Source organism: Tauraco erythrolophus, chromosome 4 (genome assembly GCF_009769465.1).
Source record: "Tauraco erythrolophus isolate bTauEry1 chromosome 4, bTauEry1.pri, whole genome shotgun sequence".
Lineage (NCBI taxonomy): Eukaryota > Metazoa > Chordata > Aves > Musophagiformes > Musophagidae > Tauraco > Tauraco erythrolophus.
The window spans coordinates 58456251-58478577 of record NC_141468.1 but is presented as its reverse complement, the minus strand read 5'-3'; the positions used below and the strand labels follow the sequence as shown (position 1 = coordinate 58478577).

Sequence of the window (22327 nt, the reverse complement as noted above, 5' to 3'; positions counted from 1 at the left end):
GCAAACAGCTGGGGGTATTCTGCAGCAAAGTTTGTTTCTGCCATGGCTAGGTGACTGTGTGTCAGCACTGCTGCTCCATAGACTGCACTCAGTAAGCTCATTGTCTGAGCAGATGGACCTCAGTTACCATGTGAACCTAAAGAATTCTAGGCTCCCTTTTAATTAGGGCAATGCACCAGGAATAACAGTTCAGAATTAAGGGGTTCTAACGATGCTGCAGGGAGGGCGCTGGTGACTCAGGCTTTGTTTTCACAGTTGGAGGTTAAGCAGACCCACTATTCCAGGGAATTACAGCCCCTTCCTGCCAAATGTGTCTTTGTCATTACATGCAACATCACCCTCTTGGCAGTGGGCCCTGCATAGATTTTACTCACTGTTTTGTTCCCCTCTTTCCTTTCACTGCTGTCAGGGAGGGTGATGGCAATTGTTTGTTATTGGCTGTTGGAGCAGAGCAAAGTGTTGCTCTCAACACTGTCTGCCTTGAAATCCAAGTAGCTAAACTGCAGGAGGCAACTTTTTTCTTCCTGCTAGGCAGGAAGCTAATAGTTTCCTCACAAATTGTACAGGAAGGCAGACTGTGTGGTTTTTACTATTTATTCCATTTCTGGTATTAACACATCCCCACAAACAAGTATTTAACTTGCTCAAAGCAGCCTTGGTCTGTTTCGTTTCATAATTATGTATTTTCAGTCAAACTCCTACAAAGTTTAACTCATTCTACATAAATACAGCCCACCCATTAAAGTATTTCCACTCAGCACAATAAGCAGCCTGTAGCCTTCCACAGCGGTCATCTTCACAGAGCCTAAGTTACTTGTGGGTAAACTACTGTCATCCCAATTCTCTTTGGCTGACTTCACCGTGGGTGAGGTTCCCATCCTTAGTAGAACATTACCACCACCTCTCCTGTCCTCCCAGCAGCATCATTTTCCATATCTCCAGAGTACCACACCTCTATTACCTCTAGTCTTTTGCTGTTTCTTCTCCGTTTTCCGTCAAAAGAAGGGTGGCTTTCTACCCCTCTGAGATCAAGCGCTCAGCCCAAGGAAGCAATACTTCTTGACAGGCATTCTCTCCTGCTTTCACTCACTGAAGTCAACTCCCTTCTTAATTTAGGCAAGTAAAGACCTCCCCAGTTTTCCCTCCAGGGCAGGAGACCAAAGCTCCAGCTGAGTTTGTTGCTGCTGCACTCAAGGCTTTTTGTGCCTGTAAATTCACTTCTACAGATCACTGAAGACATTTCTTGAAAGCAACTGTCTGGATCTGGCAGGTTGGAAGCTGAAGGGGAAACAGAGAATGGCAGGTCTACTTTCTCATTCAGCTTCAGAGGAGCAATGAGCACCAGCAGGATCCCATAATCCCCCAAACATCCACCGGAAAGACTTTCCGGGGAGCAGGCTCTGATTGCAGCTAACTGTTTGTCCACCACGACAGGAGGCCCAGGCCTGGCTCACTGATCGATCCCTGTTAACAGAGAGAAGAAGAGAGCGTGTAATTATAAACTGCAAAGAGAATACAGGAGCAAAGGCATAAAAATATAAAATCTCTCCCTCCCGAGTTATGGATGAGGTATTCACTTTTTTCCTATCACAGCCTGCCCAACACTTCCCCAGACTCCTTTAAAACTTGCCAACAGTAAGCCAAACATTCCAACGCCTGAAAAGCAAGCACTTGCTCATTCCACCTCCTGAGCATTCCAACATACTCCAGCTGTGAGAAAACACAGCTTCCACTGGTTTAGATCTGTCTGTCCCTTGCATTGTACGCATGTGGGTCTTACGCCAAGACAGTGCACGGGAAAGACTGTTCAGCTGCTGTGTAAACCTTGACGTGGCTTCCCCCAGCTCTGTACTCCTCATATGCTCGCTCCTACCTGCAGATCCTGCATCCATCCATGGTCTCCTTTAAATCAGCCTCCCAGGGGAAACTCCACCAACCCCCACAAAATGTTCCAGTGAAAACACAGCAAACACAGCGCGACCACAAGAACGATCTCATTTCTCCCATTTTCCACTCCTTTCATTTTGTGATTCTGTTCGCTTCACAGTCGGCTTAAAGCAATCAGTTCCTTGGGAAAGGGATGCTATTTTAGGCACAGAATAAACCACAATGTTCACAAGGCACTATGAATTATGCACATAGTTACCACAAGAGTGTAGGGTGCCTCCTTCTTCTGGACTTCTTCTGCGGCATTTGAAGTGGAAGCCTCTGCAGAGCTCGGACCTGTTGGTGATGTATCGACAAACGTTTCATCCACGACTCGGAAGCGGATCTCCTCCCCAATATCCATGTAAAGGTCATGGGCCCCTTCTTCTGTCTCGTATTCCCACACCCACACCTGCTCTGCTTCATCGCTGGCCACGCCAAGGGTTAAGGATGGAAACAGTCAGTATTTTGCCTGATGGATCACTTTCTAACAGTTTTGGGAACAGACTCAATTCAACGCCTTTTCACAATTATTTCTCAAACCGCAATGCACTGTCCTAGGTCATCGTTTGTGCAGTCCAGGACTCCTGTCTTGTTTCTGATTTTCCTGCTTCAAGGTGTACGCTGCTGGCCAGAGCTGGAATTACCCCCACCTCCCAAAAAACCCACACCAAACAAAGCCCCTCCAACCGAAGAGGACCACAAGTAAGTATATGACACACACCATCTATCTAGACATTACATGATGTGGTTAAAACCCGCATTCTGTCTTCGCCAGCGGCCAAGACTAGAGGCAGGGATTACACTGCGGTCGACCGGGGGACACTGCCATTCATTTCCATCAGCAGGCACAATGGTCCTGCAAAACCCAACAAGCGTGAGGCCTGTCTAGCTGTGATAACAGTCTGTGGGACTTGCCCGACACAGCGGCTTAGCGTCTGCCACCGCGCACCTTCATTGTTGCAGCAGTGAATGCCTGTTGGGCCAGCACTGCACAATCTTTTGAAATGAAGTAGTAAAGTTATCAAAGGTGATCAAGGGATACAACTTAGCTGGCTGCTGCAGGGATTCTGGTGGGATGACAATATCATCAAAGAATCCAATAGAAACTGTGGAGAAAAGAACTTGATTAACATTGAAATGATTCTTTGCAAATGATGTACCACAACAATTCCTAAAATGCGTTTCTAGACTCATTCTCCTTCCTCTTTCAGGAAGGACATCTGAGATCATGCAGGAATTATTCTTTGAGCCATAAACGCTCAATCTCCATTGGCAGCAAAGCAACCACCCAGCTGAAAGTACATACAGCAACAGAGGGCACAGTCTTCGTGCTCGCTGGGAAAGGAAAAGGCTGTTTGGAGCAGGACTGGAAATGAAAGCGTTCCAAGAAATGAGTCAGATGCTATAGAGGTCTGTGACAGAAAAGAGCTTAGAAATCACAGATGTAACACGTTAAATAAAGACTAATATAAAGTTAGAACAGCTCCCACCTCCCCCTTGAGATTTCACAATGTTGAGTTTTATCAGAGTGGACATGCCCAAATTCAGCCACAAATGCAGCCGAGATAATCTTATTGTCCTATCTTAACAACAGAGCAGAGGAGCTTGCTTGCATGAAGCCTCCTACAAGAAAGGAAAGCAACTCATCAATTATGTATTCCATGAATCTGACAGCACTTTGTGCTCACAAAGATGTTTCCCTGCCATGTTTTCAGGTACAGGAAACAATCATGAATTTGCACAGAACTATAGGGAAGATGTATCAGACCAACACGAGCTGATACTGCCACTTTAAAAAAAACAAGTTCTGTTAACTGAAGCAAGAAAAGGAATCCAGTCCATGCTCCAGATGGGCTTGCCGGTTCTTCCTGGGCATGCACACGAATGACAAAAGGACAGGGGAGGGCAGGCAAAACCATCAAGGGCAGGGGAACTTGCCAGGCTCCAACGACCACCACCCTCCCATCAGAGCAGCACTAGAGGCCAGTAAGAGTCTTTAACCAGCCTACAGACAGCACCATGCAACCTGAAATCGCAGCATCTCAGCAGACCCAGGAGCTCCACAGCTCATGCGTCCCTAACGTTAGAAGTTGCGGTTTACCGTGAACGCCATCCTGACTGCAGCTTTTAATCTGTCCAATCAGAATCTCATCCAGGAAGGGATGGAAGACCACGTAGCGGAAATGCACTTAAAAGAAAACAGATCGTTAATGTTATGTCCATGATAGTGAACTATACCCCTTCCACAGGGTGGCAGCCATTAAAACAAAATCCCACATCCTATATGCTGCCTAAAATGCATATCTGGCGTCTTTTACAATTTCCTTACAGGCACTGATTAGATAGGAAAAAGGGGAGTAAGAGTTCCGATTCCTAACTGGTTTGTGTGAATTATGACAGCAGTTGATCAGCACAGCAGCCTCCTGTTCTCTGCTCTTCAAGCTTGCAGGAGTTTAAGTTCACAGAATAAAACTATAAATGAAGAAAATGGAGCAGGACTTCTGCTTTACTTATGATGTGAGCATTCCTGCACAACGCTTCAAGGCTAAGAATATCAGTTGAAATTATACTTTCTTGTAACACTTCTGCTCCTTCCAAATACAGCAATGCTGTATTTTTTTTAAATGAAGTATTTGATATCAAATGTTATCAGAGTAAATAAGATTAATAGAATCATAGAATGGATTGGGCTAGATTCTCTAACATAACTGCATTTTTCATCCAGGTTAAATGGAATAATTTTTCTAACACAATTTATAAATCATATACATAAGACATATATATATGACAGCTATACTAAGACAATCTTAGCCAAACAATGCTTATGAGCAATTTAACATCATTTTAGCTGTCTGTATTCCGTGCTCCTCTTTTATATAAAATCAGGCAGCCCATTAGAGACAGAGTTATTACCAGACACAGCAGGATTTATTAAAGTGCTACCCCAGATTCTGAAAGCAGGAGACTTTTTTTCCAAGCTCAGAGAGAATATGTTCCCTTGTTTCAGTTCAAGGCGTAATTCAAAGTTAAGAAGCTGAATGGAGATTAACACAAGGAGGAAAGCCTGCCATCCTCCTTCAGTATTAGAGATGCTTTTATTTGCAGGGAGTGAGTTCTATTGGAGCTAAAATTTAGACAAGGGGAGCCACATACAATCAGTCCAGTTCCCTTCTAATAGGAAACATTTCATTTGCTCAAGCTACACTTCCACATTGAAAACTGAAGCTAGAAAAATGCAACTCATTCCAGCTTATTTAAAGAAACTTATTTTAACTTTAAAAAAAAATTATGAAAGTTGCTTTTACGCATTTACTTCCAGTTTTTACTCAGACAGGTTTGCCAAAAGTCAAAGTAAAGAAATTAGTCATTTCTTGTTTGTTTGTTTTTTTTTTAAAAAAAGTCCCTAGAAACGTATGCTGAACTAGATCTGTCTAAGTCTCAAACGAAAACGTAGCAAAACTTCCAGCTAGGAAAACAGCATCAAATGCTGTGCGAATGTTAATTTTAGAAACATGTTTCAACATTCTAGCTAGGGAAAATAAGCTTCAAAAAGAAAAAATACTAGACAAAGCACAACAATTAATAAAACCTATTTTCTATGTGCAGACTTCCAATCGTTTTAAATTATATTAACCCCTTCCTTATCCCACGTTTATGGCGCTAATTGTAGAACAGAGATGGACTGCTGGAGAAGGCAAACAGGACTGGCTATTTAAAGCTGTATTTGTACTCAAAAAATGCAAAGGAAAGATTTTTGCCATGTTCCCCTTGCCCTCCTAACAGGAATAGAGTTAAGGCTATGAACTTCAATAAATTCCTTTAAACTTACTTTCCCTAACAATTGAACTCAGTTCACATTTCCAGATCACTAACCTTCTGCCAAACTATCTAAGTGAGGACAAGAATATACCTTTGGTATGTGATGCACCATCTCCAGGGAATATATACGAATCTTCCAGCTTTGTGATATCATACAGACAGATGCAGAGGCCGACATTGTATACAACCTGCTCAAGGAAAAAAAATAATTAAAAAGCAATAAATTAAGCAAACCATCAAATTTATACACTGAACACACCTTTTCAAAAGAGTGCAACAGAAGGGAGGCAAGGTGGAAAGGCTGTTTTGGTACACGCCTTCAGCATCCCCAGCCCTAACCACACTGCATTGCAGGGCAACCCCTGATGTATTCAAGTGTTATGGGAACATGTGTTTTCATTGGTGCTGGAAAGAGCACTACTGCAAACAGAAACCCTTGAGGTAATCATCAGCGGTGAGAGAACTTGACCTGCCAGTAAACAGTTGTCCACAGACATCATTCACCAGCCCCACAGCCTCTCCAAATGCTAAACACACTTTTCACTAGAGTTACACTGTCAGAAGCCTCTAGGCTTGCCTTTGTCTTAAATTATACTAGCTCTGGGGAGAGATGAGGAGAACTCTTGGTTTCTCTGCTAACTCTCAGATTTTAGGTTTCACAGCCTAAAAAATTTGAGGTACCTACCAGCCACCAGTGGATGTGAGAAGAGTTTTGCTTTCCATAACCTGTCTATATAATTTATTCACAACCCACCCTCAATCACTTCAGGTTGCTCTTTTGAGCTCTGTTCACAAACTGCATTTTGTTTTACACCTGCCTCATTCTGAAAGCCGTAGGCTAATCACAGTCCCAGGGGCTGCCAAACTCCTGTGATGATGTGAAACTGTGACCTCCTGGCCCATGATGTAACATTCTTTTGTATCCTGCACCAAAGACCAACTTCTTACTGCCACACTGTATACCTAAGCACAGACTAACTCAGCTATTAACACCTTGATTTCTCTTCCAGGATTACTGTTCTACGTTTGTTTACAGAGTCGTTTTTTAAAATTCCCCCACTGGATGGATTAGTTTGCATCCATTTTTCAGACTGCATTTTGGATTGGTACTCTACACACAAACCAGCAGTTACTCTCACTTCCCTTTCATGTTTCTCTGCCCCATCTGGCATCTCAGTATCTTCCCATTACAACATTAGCCATTAGAAAAAAAAGTCCTCTTTGAGGTGAGACAGGGCTGTGTCTTTGTACACAGTCTTCTGATATTTCAGTTTCTGGGGATGACCTTTCACATGTAAACTATTCAGATATCACACCCACACATCTCAGTAGGAACAAATAAAAGGAAGAAACGCTCAGGGATGCCATGATACCTGCATCAACCTACACAGGACCCACGTTTTACCTTATTGGCCAATTTCTTGTTTAGCTCTTCAGCAATGGATTCATTCAGTTTTCTTTCAAACTGCCAGGGAGGAATTCTTACTGTGTCAGTCATCTCTACCAGGACAAACATGGTGGTGGAGAGCGCCTCTGAGGAGAGAGAGAAGACACCAACAGCCTCAAGAACCGCAGCGCTGGAGGGGCAACTGAGACCCCCGACAACTGATGAGGGGTGGGCCTGGGAAACCACCCCAACGTCCTGCACGGATCCTAGCGGGGAAGCACCCTGGCTATCCCAAAAGGCGGGGGCGGGCGGGGAGGAGAGCGGGCGAGGAGAGAGGGCTGCGAGCACCGCGCAGCCGCCGCGGCGGGGAGAGGGGCGAGAGCCCCAGGAGCGGAGAGGAGCGGAGCGGTGCGGCTGGATGGCCGGGCGCTCGGGGGGGGCGCGGCGGGCGGCCCGGGAGCCGCTGAGCCCTCCCGCACCCACCTGCCACACGCCGAGCCCGCCGCGCGCTCGCCGGCCGCACGGCACTTCCGCCGCCTCAGCCAATCGTGCTGGGCGGGCGGGCCCTGGGCCCTGATTGACGCAGGGCGGAGCGCTCGCGGGACGTGAGGGCGGGGCCCCGGCGGGCGCCGCCATTTTGTTCCTCCTCAGCGCGGGGCGGGGCCGGGCTCACCGCGGTTCCAGTGCACCACACCGAGAGGGAGGTGGTTTTGATCAATATAAACGCGGAAAGGCCCCTCAGCAACTGGGCGCCCTGCGCGGCGCTGCTCTGTGAGTGCCTTCCCCCCACCACCTCCTCCCTCCCCGGCCGGTGTGTTCCCGCTAATGATTCGCCTGAAGCAATCCACTATTGCAGTTACTGCTCTTTCATTTATCGTTTTTGTAAGCTTCAGTCCCGACAGGGCTGCAGGGATTAAAGTTTATGTTTCTCCAAGAGCCGATACTTCAGCTGTTTTCCTACCTATGCCGCAAAACTGGGTGGGTTTGTAGCCGCCTTGCACCTGGAAGGGATTCTTCATAGGGATGCCTGCCCAATACCAAGGTCAAGGTTGTTATCGGGTAAAAATTGGCATCACGTAGACCTGGATTAAATTATTCTAATTGCTAATTACAAAAAAAAAAATCCCCATGGTATGATTTTACAGGCCCTGATGCATTCTGCAGCGAAGGTGAGCAGCATGAGGGATGGTGGAAAACAGAGGTGTGTGCTAATGTCTGAAATTTACTGCGAAAAATGAAAGGAGGTTGTTTGAAGTGTGTTTAAAAAAAAGGTTCACCAGGAAAACCAAACGTCTCTCACTGACAGTCAAAACTGCACTGTCAGCATAAAGGCTTTGATGCAAATGCTAAGTATGTCATCACACACACACCCCAGCAATGCGTAGTAGGACAGTAATGAGTGTTGTAGATAAGAAATAATTAAATGTTGAGCTGTCTTGGAGCAGGAAATACTGTGGCTAGGCCTCATTATTGAAATACCTGTCTTGGCCAAGAGTTTCTGATCTTTGCAATTACTCCTTTTTCTCCAGGATCTGTGGGGTTGTGGTTTGGTTTTTGGTTTTGGTTTTTGTTTTTTTTTAAATAAATATGGCTGGTCTGCACATGTTTGGTATGTTTGTATTAAATGGGGGGCCCAGGAACAAGTTTTCCCCTGTCACCTGAGAAGAGCAGCAATTTTCCTGGAGCAGTATCTACTGTCTCAGCAAGGAGCTCTGCTGCCAGTGCAGCAGACACTGCCTTATCAGAACACCTCAACCCAAATCCCCTGTGGTTTTTGCTCTTCTTGTCCTACTTCAGGAAGCCTTACAAAGGCTCCTTTCTCTTACACTACAGTTGTGGCTGTGCTAATCTCGGCACGGCACGGTTTTGCTGGCACATGAGCTACATTCCTTGCTGTTCTGTCCTGGCCTCACACAGGTCTGGTAGTGCAAGGTTTGACCTTTAGCTGGAGTGCAGGTTTTGTGGGTATCTGCAGCTACTTTTTCAGCAGAGAGAGTAGCTCCTGACCCTGTCCCTCTTCTGATGGCAGAGGAAGAAATAGCCTTGGTATCACATGAGGAGGAAGAAGTTAGACACTGTTGATGGTGGCAAGGTGATGACTCTGGCTGCTTTTGTATATAGGAACTGTAAGGTTAAATAGGGGCAGGGGTTCAGGGGAATAGTAGGCTGAATAGCCGGGAGAACGTGGGAGATGGAAGTGGATGCGGACAGAGTCCTACCACACTTCCATTTCTAACCCATCCTTGAGCTAAGATTTTTCATGCTTCCGATAGCCATGCCTCATCGGGGGCTGTGTTGGGTGCCCAGTATGAAGCAGTTGAATCTCCCTTCAGCCTCATCCACAGTCCCCAAAAACCAGCTGTGTGAGCAGTGGGTCTGCGAGGCCTCGTGTCGTACTGGCTCATGTCTTACGGTTGGGTCTTTGGTAATGGATGACACATGATCCTGGATGATAGGATCTCACTCTACACATTTTGGTGAAACTTGCAGTACTTTGATACTACTTTGGGGAAACAGATTGAAATGTTTGGAGAGAAAGCCAACGATCACACCATCAGATGAGCTTCATTGCCTTAAGATACCAGGATACAAATACCATCAGAGCTGTGTCTGAGTGGCAGTTTCTCAGCCTCCATCAGTAACATCACAGGCTGTGGGAAACGATCTCCAGTCTCACCCCCATGTTGTGGTTTAGCCCGGACAGCCACTAAACACCAGGCAGCTGCTCGCTCACTCTCCCCCAACCCCGGAAGAGAGGGAAGAAAATCAAAGGGGAAAAGGGAAGGAGACTCGTAGGTTGAGGTACAAACAATTTAATAATGGAAATAAATTAAAAGTAATAATGATAACAATAAACAAAAATAACAATAAATATGATAATATATAAAAATGATAATACTATCTACAAACAAGTGATGCACAGTGTAATTGCTTGCCAACCACTGACCAACACCTGACCCATCCTGGCTAGCGGCCCAGTCCCAAAACCACAATCCTGGAAGAGCGAGAGCCCCAGAGACAGAAAAACCTCCTGGCTGATCCTTGTCTATATACTGGGCATGACGTTGCATGATATGGAATGTTCCATTGGCTGATTTAGGCCTCAATCCAAAACCTGAGCTCAAATCTTAAGACAGGAGTTGTGGGCCCTGTGTCCCAGCTATGCTCCCTCCCAGCTGGTTGTGCTCCTGCACCCTGGCAAAACATGGGAAGCTGAAAAGTCTTTGATGTCTCAGCAACAACTATAAACATCAGTGTGTTATCAGCGTTCTTCTCATAACGAATCCCATAATAAATCCAAAACACAGAGCTTTTCTAACTAGTGAAAAGAAAAACAAACTCTGTCCCCGCCGAAACCAGGACACCTCTGCAGGTAACCCCCCCGATGCCAAGCTGGTGTGTGCCTGGGCCTTTGTGTACGTGATGGATGTTGCTGTGCTAGAGGTAGTAGCAGATTTTCTCCCTGGAGGAATTCCGTATTTCGTAAGCACCATCTCCAAAGCAAAAATACAAGCCGAAGCCAAACTTTGCCCTGTAAAACATGGGTGTTGTCTCAACTCAGCCAGTGAAGCGCTCAGAGTTACGCTGTAACACTGCAGCTAAGGTATCTCCCGGTTGGAAATGCCTCGTTTTGCTATGGTCTCTTTTTGCCCCAGTAATACTGACGCAATGAGTATCCACAAATCCGCAGCACCCGTAGGCACCTTTTCCTACATAACCATAAAGCCTCTAAAGTCCCTCTCAGCAGTATTGGGGCTTTTCCGACATTTGGGAGCATGGTTCTCGGTTACTGGTTTTATTGAAGGCTCAGCTGCTGGAATCCAGGGATTGCACAAGGGTCTTTCTGCCACTCGGAGAAAACCCCAGACATTTCTCATTCTCACAATTGTACGGGAAAACTGGAAAATACTATTTGAAGTTACTCGAAGGCTCAGAAACTGGGAGGATAATGAAAGGAACCCCCAAATTATTTTGTTTAAGATTTCATCTGCCCCCGCATTCCCATGGCTGTTGGGGAAAACTGGCTCAGGGATGTTGGAGGAGGAGGTGAGTGGTAATTCGCATCTAGACTGTTTTGGCCCTCCTTTGATTGACTCCAAAGGAATTATGCATCTTCTCACGTACAAAGTCCTCCACACTCCAGCCTTTGCTTCCGTCTCTGCAGGCATCTCTGGCACCCCCACTCCCACTCTCTGTTTGATCAAAGCTTCCCCTCTTCTCCTTTTATCATTTCTGCATGCTGTAGACTCTCTGCCTTCTCTGCTGCAGTGCACACCCAGAGCCACCTTCAAATGTACTTCGAGTTCCCCTTGCCTTTTCCATCAAGAGCCTTTAGTGACTATGTAGGAGTGTCAGGAACTCATCTCCTGTGTTCAGTTTCTATTGTTTGACACTTGCAGCTGGGCATACGGCTGACCCTCGTGTACCACAAATCAGGCAGGGAGGTACAGGTATTTATGATATTCAATGTACAAATGTTAAATGAACACCTGGGGAAGAAGAAGACATGCCCATACCGCACATCCCCAGCACTCTTTCTGGCCTCCAGCTGTTTCTAGCTCAGGGCCCTCCTGGGCTGTATGTGTAGAGCTGTCCTCCAGGAGAGGATGGACCATCTTGGGAGAAACTTGAAGTGGAGACCGAGAGCTGGCTGGGTTTCTCTTCCGCTTCTTTTGTGAGGTTTTGAAGGATAGACTGAGGAGATGAGCCTTGTGGTGTCTGTAGGGAGTGAATGGGGCTCCTGTTTTGTCACGGAAAACTGCTTGAGAAGCCACAAGCAGAGTGTGGTGGGCTATGGCAGAACCTACCAGTGCTTGGGTTTTCAGTGCTTCTTGGTGATCTTGCCATGGGCAGGTCTCTTCTGTCTACAGAGCCTTTTTCTGCACTATAGTTCATTGACAGGAGAGACACAACTGCTTTGGGATCCAATCTCTCTGCCAAAGCTCCTGGAATGGCCACAGATCAAAACCCGGATGGATGGATGGATGGATGGATGAATGGACGGATACAGCCAGGCAGAGCAGTCATGACCCTGTCTTCTGACTCTGCACCATGCCTTATGGCTTCCTACACAACTTGTATGGCACCTTGCAGCCCCAGGGTCTTCAGTGGAACAAGTTCAGTTGGCACCATCACGTTAGCTACTGAGAATGACTCAAGGAAAGAGTCATGTTTAAGAAACCAAAAGTAACCCACAACCACCCCACATCATGACGCCCATGACAGCTTCTTGCAGTGCTGACACTGCACCACGGTTGTTCAGGGTTCTTGCAAATTTTATTCCAGGATCATAGGGACCTGTGTGGTAAGGTGCCCATATGGTCCACTCTTCTACTCCAAAATGAGGCCAATATCACCTAAATTCCCCCCAAAGGATGCCTACCCAGCCTGTTCTTAAAAATCTCCAGTGATGGAGACTCCGGTGCTTCCCCAGGCAATCTACTTGAGTAATTAACTGTCTGTTCTGTTAGAAAGCGTTTCCTAATGTCTGGCATCAATCTTGCTCCTTGCGATTTAAACCCCATTACTCCTCACCCTACTCCCCAGTGGACACAGCAAGCAATTGATTCCCATCCTCGTCATATCACCCTGCGCTCTCAAGGGAGAAAGTCTTGGGCCAATTTATGACGTTGCCTCTGCCTACAGAATTGGCTCTCCTGAGCATGGTCCTGCCAGCAAAAGGGAAAACTGGAAAGATCTTTTGGGGTCAGGGGATTGGCATAGTGCACTGCTAGAAACGAGACCCTCAGAAAGCACCTGGGTTTGCGATGGCAGCGAGCCTGGAGCAGGGGAGCGGGGTGGTGGGGTGGATTTGTGGCATTTGTCCCACATGCTCCCCTGCTGTGCCTGGGGTGACCACGGCACCTGTGGGTGCCAGGGGGGCTTCCGGGTTGGGCAGGTGGGGAGAGTGGCTGCATTGGCACCAGTGGGACTGGGTGACAGAGGAGAGGTTTGACCCATTGTGGGGGACATATCCTGGTCCAGACCTCTCCTCCTGGCACCATTTTCCCCTCTGGTGCTTTCTCACCCCTCTGCCCCACTGTCCCTGCAGCCCATGGGGCTGCCCCGTTGTGTCCAGCTGTGCCACCGATCCACGTCACTTTGCGTAACTGGAGTGATGCAGCCCTCCCAGGGCCGACCCTCGGCCTCTTCAGCCCCCCCTTACAGACTTGCTCCTTTAAGCCTGGCTCAGAAATGACCAAACTGATCCCTCCCACCTGCCCGCTCCCCCTGGCCTGGCCCTGACGTCAGGGGAAGGCGTGCGGATGCGTGTGTGTGTGTGTGCAAGGCGTGCATCATACACACATCAGACACCGCAGATCCATCAGCAGGCAGCCGGCAGGCAGGCAGGCAGCCAGCCAGCCGGAGAAAGCCTCCCAAAGCTGGGCTGCGGGTGAGACCACTGCTCCTCGCGAGGTAGCGGAGGAGCTTTCGGCCCCGCTGAGCACCGATGCTCTGCGGAGCGCAGCTCCAGCGAGCCCGTCGCTGCTAAGGAGGTAAGTGAGGCGAGGCACAATGGCCATCCAGCTTGCCCAGGCTATTGTAGCTGGAGGTTAAACTTCGTGCACCGCCTTTTTCTTTCAAAGCTGCTTTTTCCTTTCAACGCTGCTTTTTCCTTTCAACGACGGCAGAGAGGTGCGAGGGTGAAGCGCGTCTTCGCTCCTCCGGTTTGGTTATTCCCCAGCAGCCTTGGGAACAATAACTCCTCTGGGGGTGGTGGCAGTGGCGTTGCGTGTCTGCTTTGGCTGGGGGGCAAATAGCCGGGACTTTGCCAGGAAGGGCTGAGATCAGCTGGGACCCAGCTCTCAGATTGCTGGGGCGGGGGGGGAAGGGCGCGATTTGTAAAAAAACTGTCTTATTAAAGCAGGCTGATAATGATGAGGGCTTGAATTGGGGTTTCTTTGGGACTGGCTGCACTACTCATTCCTGCAGACGACAAGTTAGATCCACAAAGGAGGAAGCAAAGACACAGACGAGGACATTTGCGCCAGGTCTTTGAAAAGACACTATTCAAATTGAAAAAAAACCCCAAACCTTTAACAAAACAACCAAACCCCACAAACTTGGCATTTGGGAGTGATGATTATGCAGATATGCTTAAAAGGTAAATCAAGCCTCCATGATGGCTTCTCCCTTTGCTTCCCCTTTGCATCTGGCAGCCTGCTTGCTCTCCCCCATGGCCTCCCCAAGAACTGGGCAGCCCTGAACTGACTGAGGGAGCTTTTTATAATCAATCCATAAAGGTGACATTCATATTTTAGCGCTAAGCAGGCTGTATCGTAGGCGAGACTTATCTCAGCAAAGATCCCTGGAATTGTGAGTGTGATTGGCTTAGCTGGGGAGGGGACGCTCGGTGTGTATTCCCCAAAAACCACCTGGTTTATTTTTCCTATAGTAATTTGTCTCAGCAAAGGGGTTTTTAACATCCAGGGTAGGCAAGGAAATTGCTTTGCTTGGTATTTAACTCTTAACGGCATGATGCAGTAACCAAAAGAAGCAGTCGGGAGAGCTGAGAGGCTTTCATTAGCATCGGACAGAGACAGCATTTATAAAAACCTGCCAGACGCCGAGACTGTGTGCCTCCTCTGAGGAAGGGAGGATGGAGAAACGTAGCCTGGCAAGTGCTGCGGTGGCCCGGCTTGTGGTAACCCCTGCCTCGAGCCATCCTGGTTCCCCAGCTGGTTCCTGCCCTTTACGGCACCCCCCGGGAGATGCTGATTCGGGTCTCTGCTGGTCTCCACATTGTTGGTGGATCCCTCAGCATGTGAATGTGCCGAGCAGCTGAAAAATGAGATTTAATTTTTTTTGCATTGAGCTCTGGGGACATGCTCCCGCGTCTGGAGGGGTGTATCTCTTCTCTGTTTCAGCCCGTGTCTAGACAGGCTGGGTCTGGGGGGGCATCAGCCTCCCCGAGGATGGCGGCAGGCCAGAACATTGCTTTCCCTGCTCCCTGGGGTGCGGAGATGGCTGCCAGCAGCCGGCTGCGGAGATGAGGCGTCTTTTTGACATACAGAGACCTTTTTGCTACTGGGGTGGACAGAGCAGGGATGTAAACCTGACTCCTGTACTGGGGGCACTGGCAGTTGCGAGGGACAGAGAAAACGTGATGGCAAGCGGCAGGGAAGAGCCCATGCGGAAGCTCGCTGGAAAAGGCAGCAGAGGGAAAATAACCTCCGGCTCCTCGGCTGGGGCGGGGGGAGTGGCGGTACTCGGGAGACCTGAGCCTCGTGGCAGACAGCATCTGAGCCGGAGGTTTGCAAAGGGATGTGGCGGCGTGAAAGGAAATGGCCCATGAAGGTGACGGCGGGCTGGCCGAAGGGTCGTGTCCCGCAGCTGGAGTGTGACAGCAGCCAGCAGAGTGGCTGCCTATCCTTCCGTCCGTCCGTCCTGGGCAGCCGGGGGTCCCAGCGGATGGAAGGAGCACAAAGAAGCGCTGCGCGGGAGGGCCAACTTGCCGAGAGCGATTAAGCCAATTAAATATGTATTCCCCCGCCCGGCTGAGGGATGAGTGAGGGGTTTTTCTTCGCTGCCGCTAATGAACGGGGAGTGGCAGAGAGAGGCCAGTGCCTCTTCAAAAGGCTCCTTTCCCCCTTCTGGGGGACGTTGCAAGGATGTTTAGTTAAACAAGGTCACAGCCTGCACCCAAGTCGATGTGTTCAGCTTTAAAGAGAGGGGGAGAGACAGTGATTTTGTTTGATAAACCACAGACCTTTCAGTGCGTGGTGATGAACGGGGGACTTGGATCTCGAGATGAAAGCTGATGTGTCTACTGCCTGTCTGCCTTAATTGGCCTGTGTTTCCTGCGTTTGCCTGTGAGCGCTCCCGACTGTCAGCTCAGCTCGGAAGCCTGCCCTCCGAAAAATAGAAAAGCAAAGCTGGCTGCTGCTGAAGGAAACCCGATCACCAGAGGGCTCTGGGGTTTTGATCCCAGATGGTTTCTTCGGGGAGAGGGGGAAGACAGACAGACAGGGAGGTGTTTTTTATGAAGAGCATCCTTCCAGGGAGTGCTGGGCTCAGTGCCACTTACGCACATCCTTGCCTTGGAGGACTGTCTCCCCGGGGAACTCTCAGAGCGAAACCACTGAGGGGAGATGGGGAGGTGCACTATAGAGGTCCCACAGAGGTTTGGGGGAGGTTATGCTGGATTCATAGATTCATAGATTTCTAGGTTGGAAAAGACCTTAGAGATCATCGAGTCCAACCATAAAGGAACCATAAAGCCTGGAAAGGCTTGCCATGCCCCGTGGCAGAGCCAGGCTGCTGCAGCCTCTGCTTGCCTCCTCAAGTGACCTGGATTTGATCCCCAAATCGCATACGTGCATGGGGTGGACGTGGTATCATAGGTGGCATCTGCCAGGACAGGAGAGACCTGGGCTGGGGAGGGATGCTCTCGGCCCTGGCAGACGTTGTCATGACCACTGGCAATGGAGAAGAGGGGGAGAAAGCCTCCTGTCCCCCAGGTGCCCCCTCCTTGTCACCTGCTGGAGCTGCAGCGTGGAGAAAGGGCTGGGGAGAGGATGATGCAGTGGAGTGGAGGTGGGGAAGGAGAAGGACAGGAGAACGGGAGAGGCTTTTCCTGCTCTCCAGCTTGGCTGGAAGAGAAGGAGACACCAGCGAGGACACACTCACATCTCCCCTCTTCTCTCAGCCCATTTTTGCGGCAAGTTTAATTCCTTGGTCCCTTTGTTTGCTGCGAGGATTTACATGAGGTGGGAGGCAGGATACCGCCCCAGAGCCCCCCATGCTGCCAAAGCTCCCTCTCAGCGTCAGCTCCATCGGCACTGGCAAAGCCAGGCGTTCAGCCTCCGGGCCCCAAGGCTGACCTACAAATTTGGGGTGCTCAAGCCAGGCACTGGAGCAGGGCAGAGCGCTGCTGGCCGTGGGAGCCAGCCTCAGCACGAGGGTCTTTGCTCCAACCCCTGCTCCAAGCAGAAGTAAGGTGCAATGCCCCAGAGCAGGCTGCTCAGGGACGTGTCTGGGGGTGGAGTTGCATATCCCCAAGGACGGGGATCCCACAGCTTCGCTGTGCCCTGTCCCCATGCTCGTCCCAGTGAGCTGCTGCCCCGTGCCAGGGCTCTCCCCTACATCCCCATGGGCCAGCTGGAGCCCTCAGAGTGTCCAGGGACGGTCGTGCCTGGCTCGTTCTCCTATGTGGGACAAGCTCAGCTCATGGGAGCAACCGGCAGCCCCAGGATGGCACCCTTGGCTGCTGCCCTGGGGCCCAAGGAGCAGGCTGCCTGCCTCCTCTCCCCTGGCAGTGCCCATGCTCCTGCTCCCCACCATTACTTGTCCCTCAGACCAGGGAGCCTTCCAGAGCACCCCGGCCTGGGCTGGTCCCACGGGTGAGCCTGGGGCAAACCCTTGCTTGGCGGCCACTCATCTGCCCACACCATTGTGTCTCTGCAAGGTTGCCCCTCTTGCAGACTCCTTCCCCTTCGCCTCTTATTTTTCTTTTACCTCTGGGAAACTTTCATTTTTCCAGCCCCTTGCGGACCCGCTGGAGGAAGCCCTTTCTCCTGACGCCAACCAACCCATTCAGCATACTAATAGCTTGCTCCAAGCACCTTTATTCAAGTTAAATATCCTCCATTGTCCCTAATCTGGTAGAGAAACCAAAAGGCCTGGTCAGTGAAGCTGTGCCTGGAGGAGGCACGCTATGCTGAAGCCATTTTCATAGTGGCGGCTCCATAATATGGCAGAGAACCGAGGACTGCTTCTCCCAAATCGTCCCGCTGGTCTGGCCCTGACATCTCCTGGGAAGGTGCCAGATCCTGCAGCGACGCTTGGGGACCACATGCCTTTTTGCTGCCCAGAAGTGGCCAGGCTGCTCGCCAGTGCAGCCAAGGCAGTCAGACGGGGGGCACGAATGGGAGCAAGGAAACAGCTTGGTGGCTGCCCCAGCTTTTGAGTGTCTCGCTTGGGTGCTCTCTGAGCCTCTCCAAGTAACTCAGGCATTGGGGAAGGAGATGCCGAGCTTGCGCTTGGGGGAGGGAGATGCTGAGCCTGGGCATGGAGGAAAGAGACACCGAGCCCGGGCGCAGAGGCAGGAGATGCTGAGCCCAGTGGGCTGGGAGCTGAGCAGCCCTGGCATGGGGTGGGCTGCGGAGCAGAAGGCAGGCACGTACGCTCCAGTTGCTTCATGGCAGAGAGGAGCCACTGAAGCGCATGAAGGGTTTGGTGCAGGGGCAGATGGGAGAGACATTTCGGAGTGGTGGCAGTGGCTGGAAGTTGTCTCCAAGGACAGGTGGCTTCTGCCTCCTGGTGGGATCGTAGCATGGCCTCTGCTGCCTGGACCTCAGGGTAAAGCTTTGCAGGGCGGAGAGGGGGCAGTTGTTGTGAAACAGCTAAATTGTGGGTGGGCACCTAAGTGGGACTGGCAGTGGTCAGGGCTCAGTGGCAGGCAGACCCCCTGCCAGGAGAAGCAAGCAGAGGTGGGTGAGGGGAACAGGAGTTGCCTGGTCCCTCCCCGAAACCTCAGCTGCTCTAGAAACCTTTTCCCATGTCCTTGGTGCCTACTAATTTCAGAGCAGAGGTGACCCCCTTTCGCACGTTCCCCTGGGTCCTCCCTGTCTCAAGGGGCCGTGGATGAGTCAGAAACCAAACTAAATATTCTCTGGGTTTCCCGGCTGTGCGAGTCCCAAAGATGCTGCATGCCCCAGTGGGGTGGGAAGGGCTGGAGGGTCTGGCGGGGAAGGGGACAGTAACTCTGGGATATCAGGCTCCTCAGCTTGGGGTGGTGGGGAAGCCCCTGAGCCTGAGGGGAGATGGAAACAGGTGAAGACCCCACCCAGCACCCCCAAAGAACAGTGCCCCCAAGCAGCCACTGGCATGGGGCACCCCAAGACAGAGGTACCCAGCATCAAACACGGCAGAAATCAGGAGAGAAAAGGTTTTCTGAGCAAGTGGCTGTGGTGCTGATCATGCACCAGAATATCTCACTGGGAGGCTTAAAAATGCACAACCCTCCCCCCTAGTTTCATGCTCAGGGTGGTTCAGCGAGGACAGCCCTGCCCACACTTGCTCCAGCTCCTGCTCTTTGGCAGGTGCCCTGGCCATCGGGGTCCATCGCGGTCTTGCATATCCTCTTGCAGCGGATTTTCTGCCCCTTGAGGCTTTAACTCCTTTGAGACTGCCTGATGCCAGCCAAAAACTGGAGCCCGACAACTGCAGCACCAGGAGGTTGTGCTTGTGTCGTGGCTCATCTGAGGTGCCCGAGGGCTGTGTGTGCTACTGGTGGCCCCCCCGTGTCCGTACCCCATAGGGATGTGCCCAGGTGGGCAGCAAACCGCTGGCTGGGGTTGGGTCCTAAATCCAATAGCGCTGAGGAAGTGTCCAGCAGTGGGGAGACCTCATACTCCTGACCTTGACCTATCTGTTGTTGCAGCCCTTTTCCTTCACCCTCTTAGCAGAAATCTTGGGCTAGGGGAGATCTCAGAGGCCAGGGCTGGGGGACCAGGTGGGCTGGGGGACCGAGTGGGCTGGTGCTGCATGGGCATCCTTGCCAAAACGGTCTCTGCCTGTGGCAGCCTGCGCTCAGCTGCTCCTTCTCCCAGGGGGCGCTTTTTAGCGACTTCATCTCTAAAGTGTGGGATTATCCTGGAAAATGAAAGACGAAGCAATGAACCAGGCTCTTTCCTTCCCTCGGGACTGATTTGCTGGAACATCCCAGTTTGCTCTGAGCTGAGATGGGCTTGCTGGGGCAATTCCCAGTCCAGGGGTTTGGTGCTCAGTACCGCAAGCCAGCAGCATGCTGCCTGCCCCACGCATGTGGGGCCGGGAGCAAGAGGGAGTAATTCCTGACAGCAAACTGTCCCAGCCAAAAGCTCTCTATCCCAGAGGTAAATTATCCCAGCTCTCTCTCCTAGAGACCTGTAACCACTCTCCTCTTTGCTCCTCAGGTCTCAGGCAGCAGACCCACGCACCCGAGCGTCCTTTGTCCCACTGCCCACCTGCCTGTCCCCAAAACGGAGGAGCCCACCGGCCCCACCATGTCGTCAGACCCCAGCGCCCCACCGGCAGTGCCGCCCCTGCACTCCCCCAAGTCTCCGGTGTGGCCCACCTTCCCCTTCCAGCGGGAGGGCAGCCGCATCTGGGAGCGGGGCAATCTCCTGCTGCGGGACCTGCCTAGCCCCCTCCCCACCAAGAGGACCAGGACGTACTCGGCGTAAGTACCTGGCACGCGGTGAGGGGGCTTGGGACTGCCCGGCCAAGCCGAGCAGGGGCTGCGGTCACTAGCAGCACCTGCAAAACCCTTTGTACTGGTGCATGTTGCTCATCTCTGGCCATCATGGTGCTCAGCATCACCACACGCACCTGCCTGGGGTGCTGCGGGGGGTGCCAGGTGCTCTCACGGGGAACACCACGTTTTCATAGCAAACCTCTTCCTGTGCTGCCCCCGGGCGAGTGCTGCCGGTGGGACATTTCTCTGTCCCTTTCCTCCCACAGGACAGCACGTGCCTCCGCCGGCCCCATCTTCAAGGGCGTCTGCAAGCAGTTCTCGCGCTCCCAGGGCCATGGGTTCATCACCCCCGAGAACGGCACAGAGGACATTTTCGTCCACGTGTCCGAGTAAGTCTGGGGTTGCGTGGTGCTGGGACGCCCTGGAGGAGCTGTGCCATCAGCGTGGGGCTGGAGACCTGTGCGCTGAGGTGGGGATGTCTCCATGGGGTGGGGATGGGGCTCTGCTTGTCCTCTAACACCCCATCGCCAGTGGATTTTCTTTCTGAAGGCGTAGCTGGTGGGTCGGGTGCCTTCCTTGGTGCTGGGTGGTCTGAGGTGAGGATACAGCTCTTGGCTCCAACCCCACCACCTCTCCTCTCCTCTCCTGCAGCATCGAGGGGGAGTATGTCCCGGTGGAGGGGGACGAGGTGACGTACAAGGTCTGCCCCATCCCTCCCAAGAACCAGAAGTTCCAGGCGGTGGAGGTGGTCCTCACCAACCTGGCGCCCCACACGAAGCACGAGACGTGGTCTGGCCAGATCATCGGCTCCTAGGCGCCTGGGGGCCCGCCAGCCGCCCGGCCCCACAGAACAAGCCTGCCCGGCTGCTCATGGGGGACACGGCGGGAGCCAAGGTGGCAACGGGGCCGGGGCTGTCCCCCAAACACGCAGGCGTTTGCGTTCGGTGTCTTTTATAAGGTTACAGTTTCCTTTCTCTGTGTGTGTTTGTAAGTGTCTGTCAAGGGGGACAGGGGGAAGCAGAGCCCTCCCCTGCCACTCCCCAGCTCCAGAGGCAGCACTGAGCCCCATGTCTCCTTCCTTGTCCCCGAGGCCATGGGGAGCAGGGGAAGTAGTCCTACCCTCCCAGTCTCCCAGCTGCCCTGGGCTGAAGCAGGTGCTGAGAGCAGGAAGGGGCCGTGGGGAGGCTGGGGAGAGCTTGACTTGTCTTCCTGAACTCTGTTCCGGCAAGACAGGCACGCCGTTTGGTCCCACTGCCTGCAGCACAGCAGCAGTGGGACATGCCATGGGGCTGGGGGGTAATGGGGTGGCGTGGGGCAGCGTATCACTGTGCGGGGACTGGGTGGCTGAGACCCATCCCCATCGCTGGCAGCTGACGGCACTCGCTTGAGCCATGTCCCTTCATCAAAAGATCTCAGGTCAGCAGTGCCACGGGGAGGCGAGTGGCTTACAGAAAGAAAAAATTAAGGGGCAAACGGCTGCTGGCAGGGTGCCGGGAGTGCTCGGCGTGGTGCCGGGGGGCTGTGCCTGGGCATGGGGCAGGGGTGCGCTTGACACCTCTGTGCTCCCCGCCGTCACTGCCAGGCCGGTAATGCACTTTTCTTGGCTCGGTGCTGACATGGTTTTGGGGAGATGGCTGCCTTCTCCTCCTCCTCCCTTTGTCCTCCCAGCCCCCTGGGGATCCCTGTTCCCGCACGCACATGCGTTTGTGTGTGTGGGGTGCGTGTGTGTGTGTGTGTGTGTACGTCCGTAGCTTGCCATGGGGTGAGGAGCTGAGGGGTTTGGGTAGCCTCAGCCCCAGCCCCTCGGTGTAGGCAGGGTCTCGTATATAAAGCACAAACTTCGTTTTTTGGTCTTCTCTGCCATACCCTGGCCAGGCAGGCTCCCATGGTCCTAGGAAGGATGGGCAGGACGGGGACAATGTGCACCCTGGTGGGCCTGAGCTCACCCCAGGGGAACGGCACCTGCACTGATGCTTCGGGGACTATCAGTATCTTGAGAGGTTTATTTTGAA

General features: G+C 51.6%; 2 protein-coding genes across 2 annotated transcripts; one reads left to right on the top strand and one right to left on the bottom strand.

The window, feature by feature from the left end:
- Positions 1-618: 618 nt before the first annotated feature.
- Positions 619-7646, bottom strand: POLR3H (RNA polymerase III subunit H). Its single transcript, XM_086610216.1, has 7 exons — positions 7619-7646; positions 7154-7281; positions 5840-5936; positions 4031-4117; positions 2972-3035; positions 2147-2354; positions 619-1464 (listed from the first exon to the last, which is right to left on the bottom strand). Exons 2-7 carry the CDS (start codon positions 7262-7264, stop codon positions 1411-1413), a joined length of 621 nt encoding a protein of 206 aa, XP_086466342.1. The 5' UTR covers positions 7265-7281; positions 7619-7646; the 3' UTR covers positions 619-1410.
- A 12478-nt stretch (positions 7647-20124) lies between these two features.
- CSDC2 (cold shock domain containing C2) lies at positions 20125-21129 on the top strand. Its single transcript, XM_009980074.2, has 3 exons — positions 20125-20300; positions 20582-20704; positions 20967-21129. Exons 1-3 carry the CDS (start codon positions 20125-20127, stop codon positions 21127-21129), a joined length of 462 nt encoding a protein of 153 aa, XP_009978376.2.
- The last annotated feature ends 1198 nt before the right edge of the window (positions 21130-22327 follow it).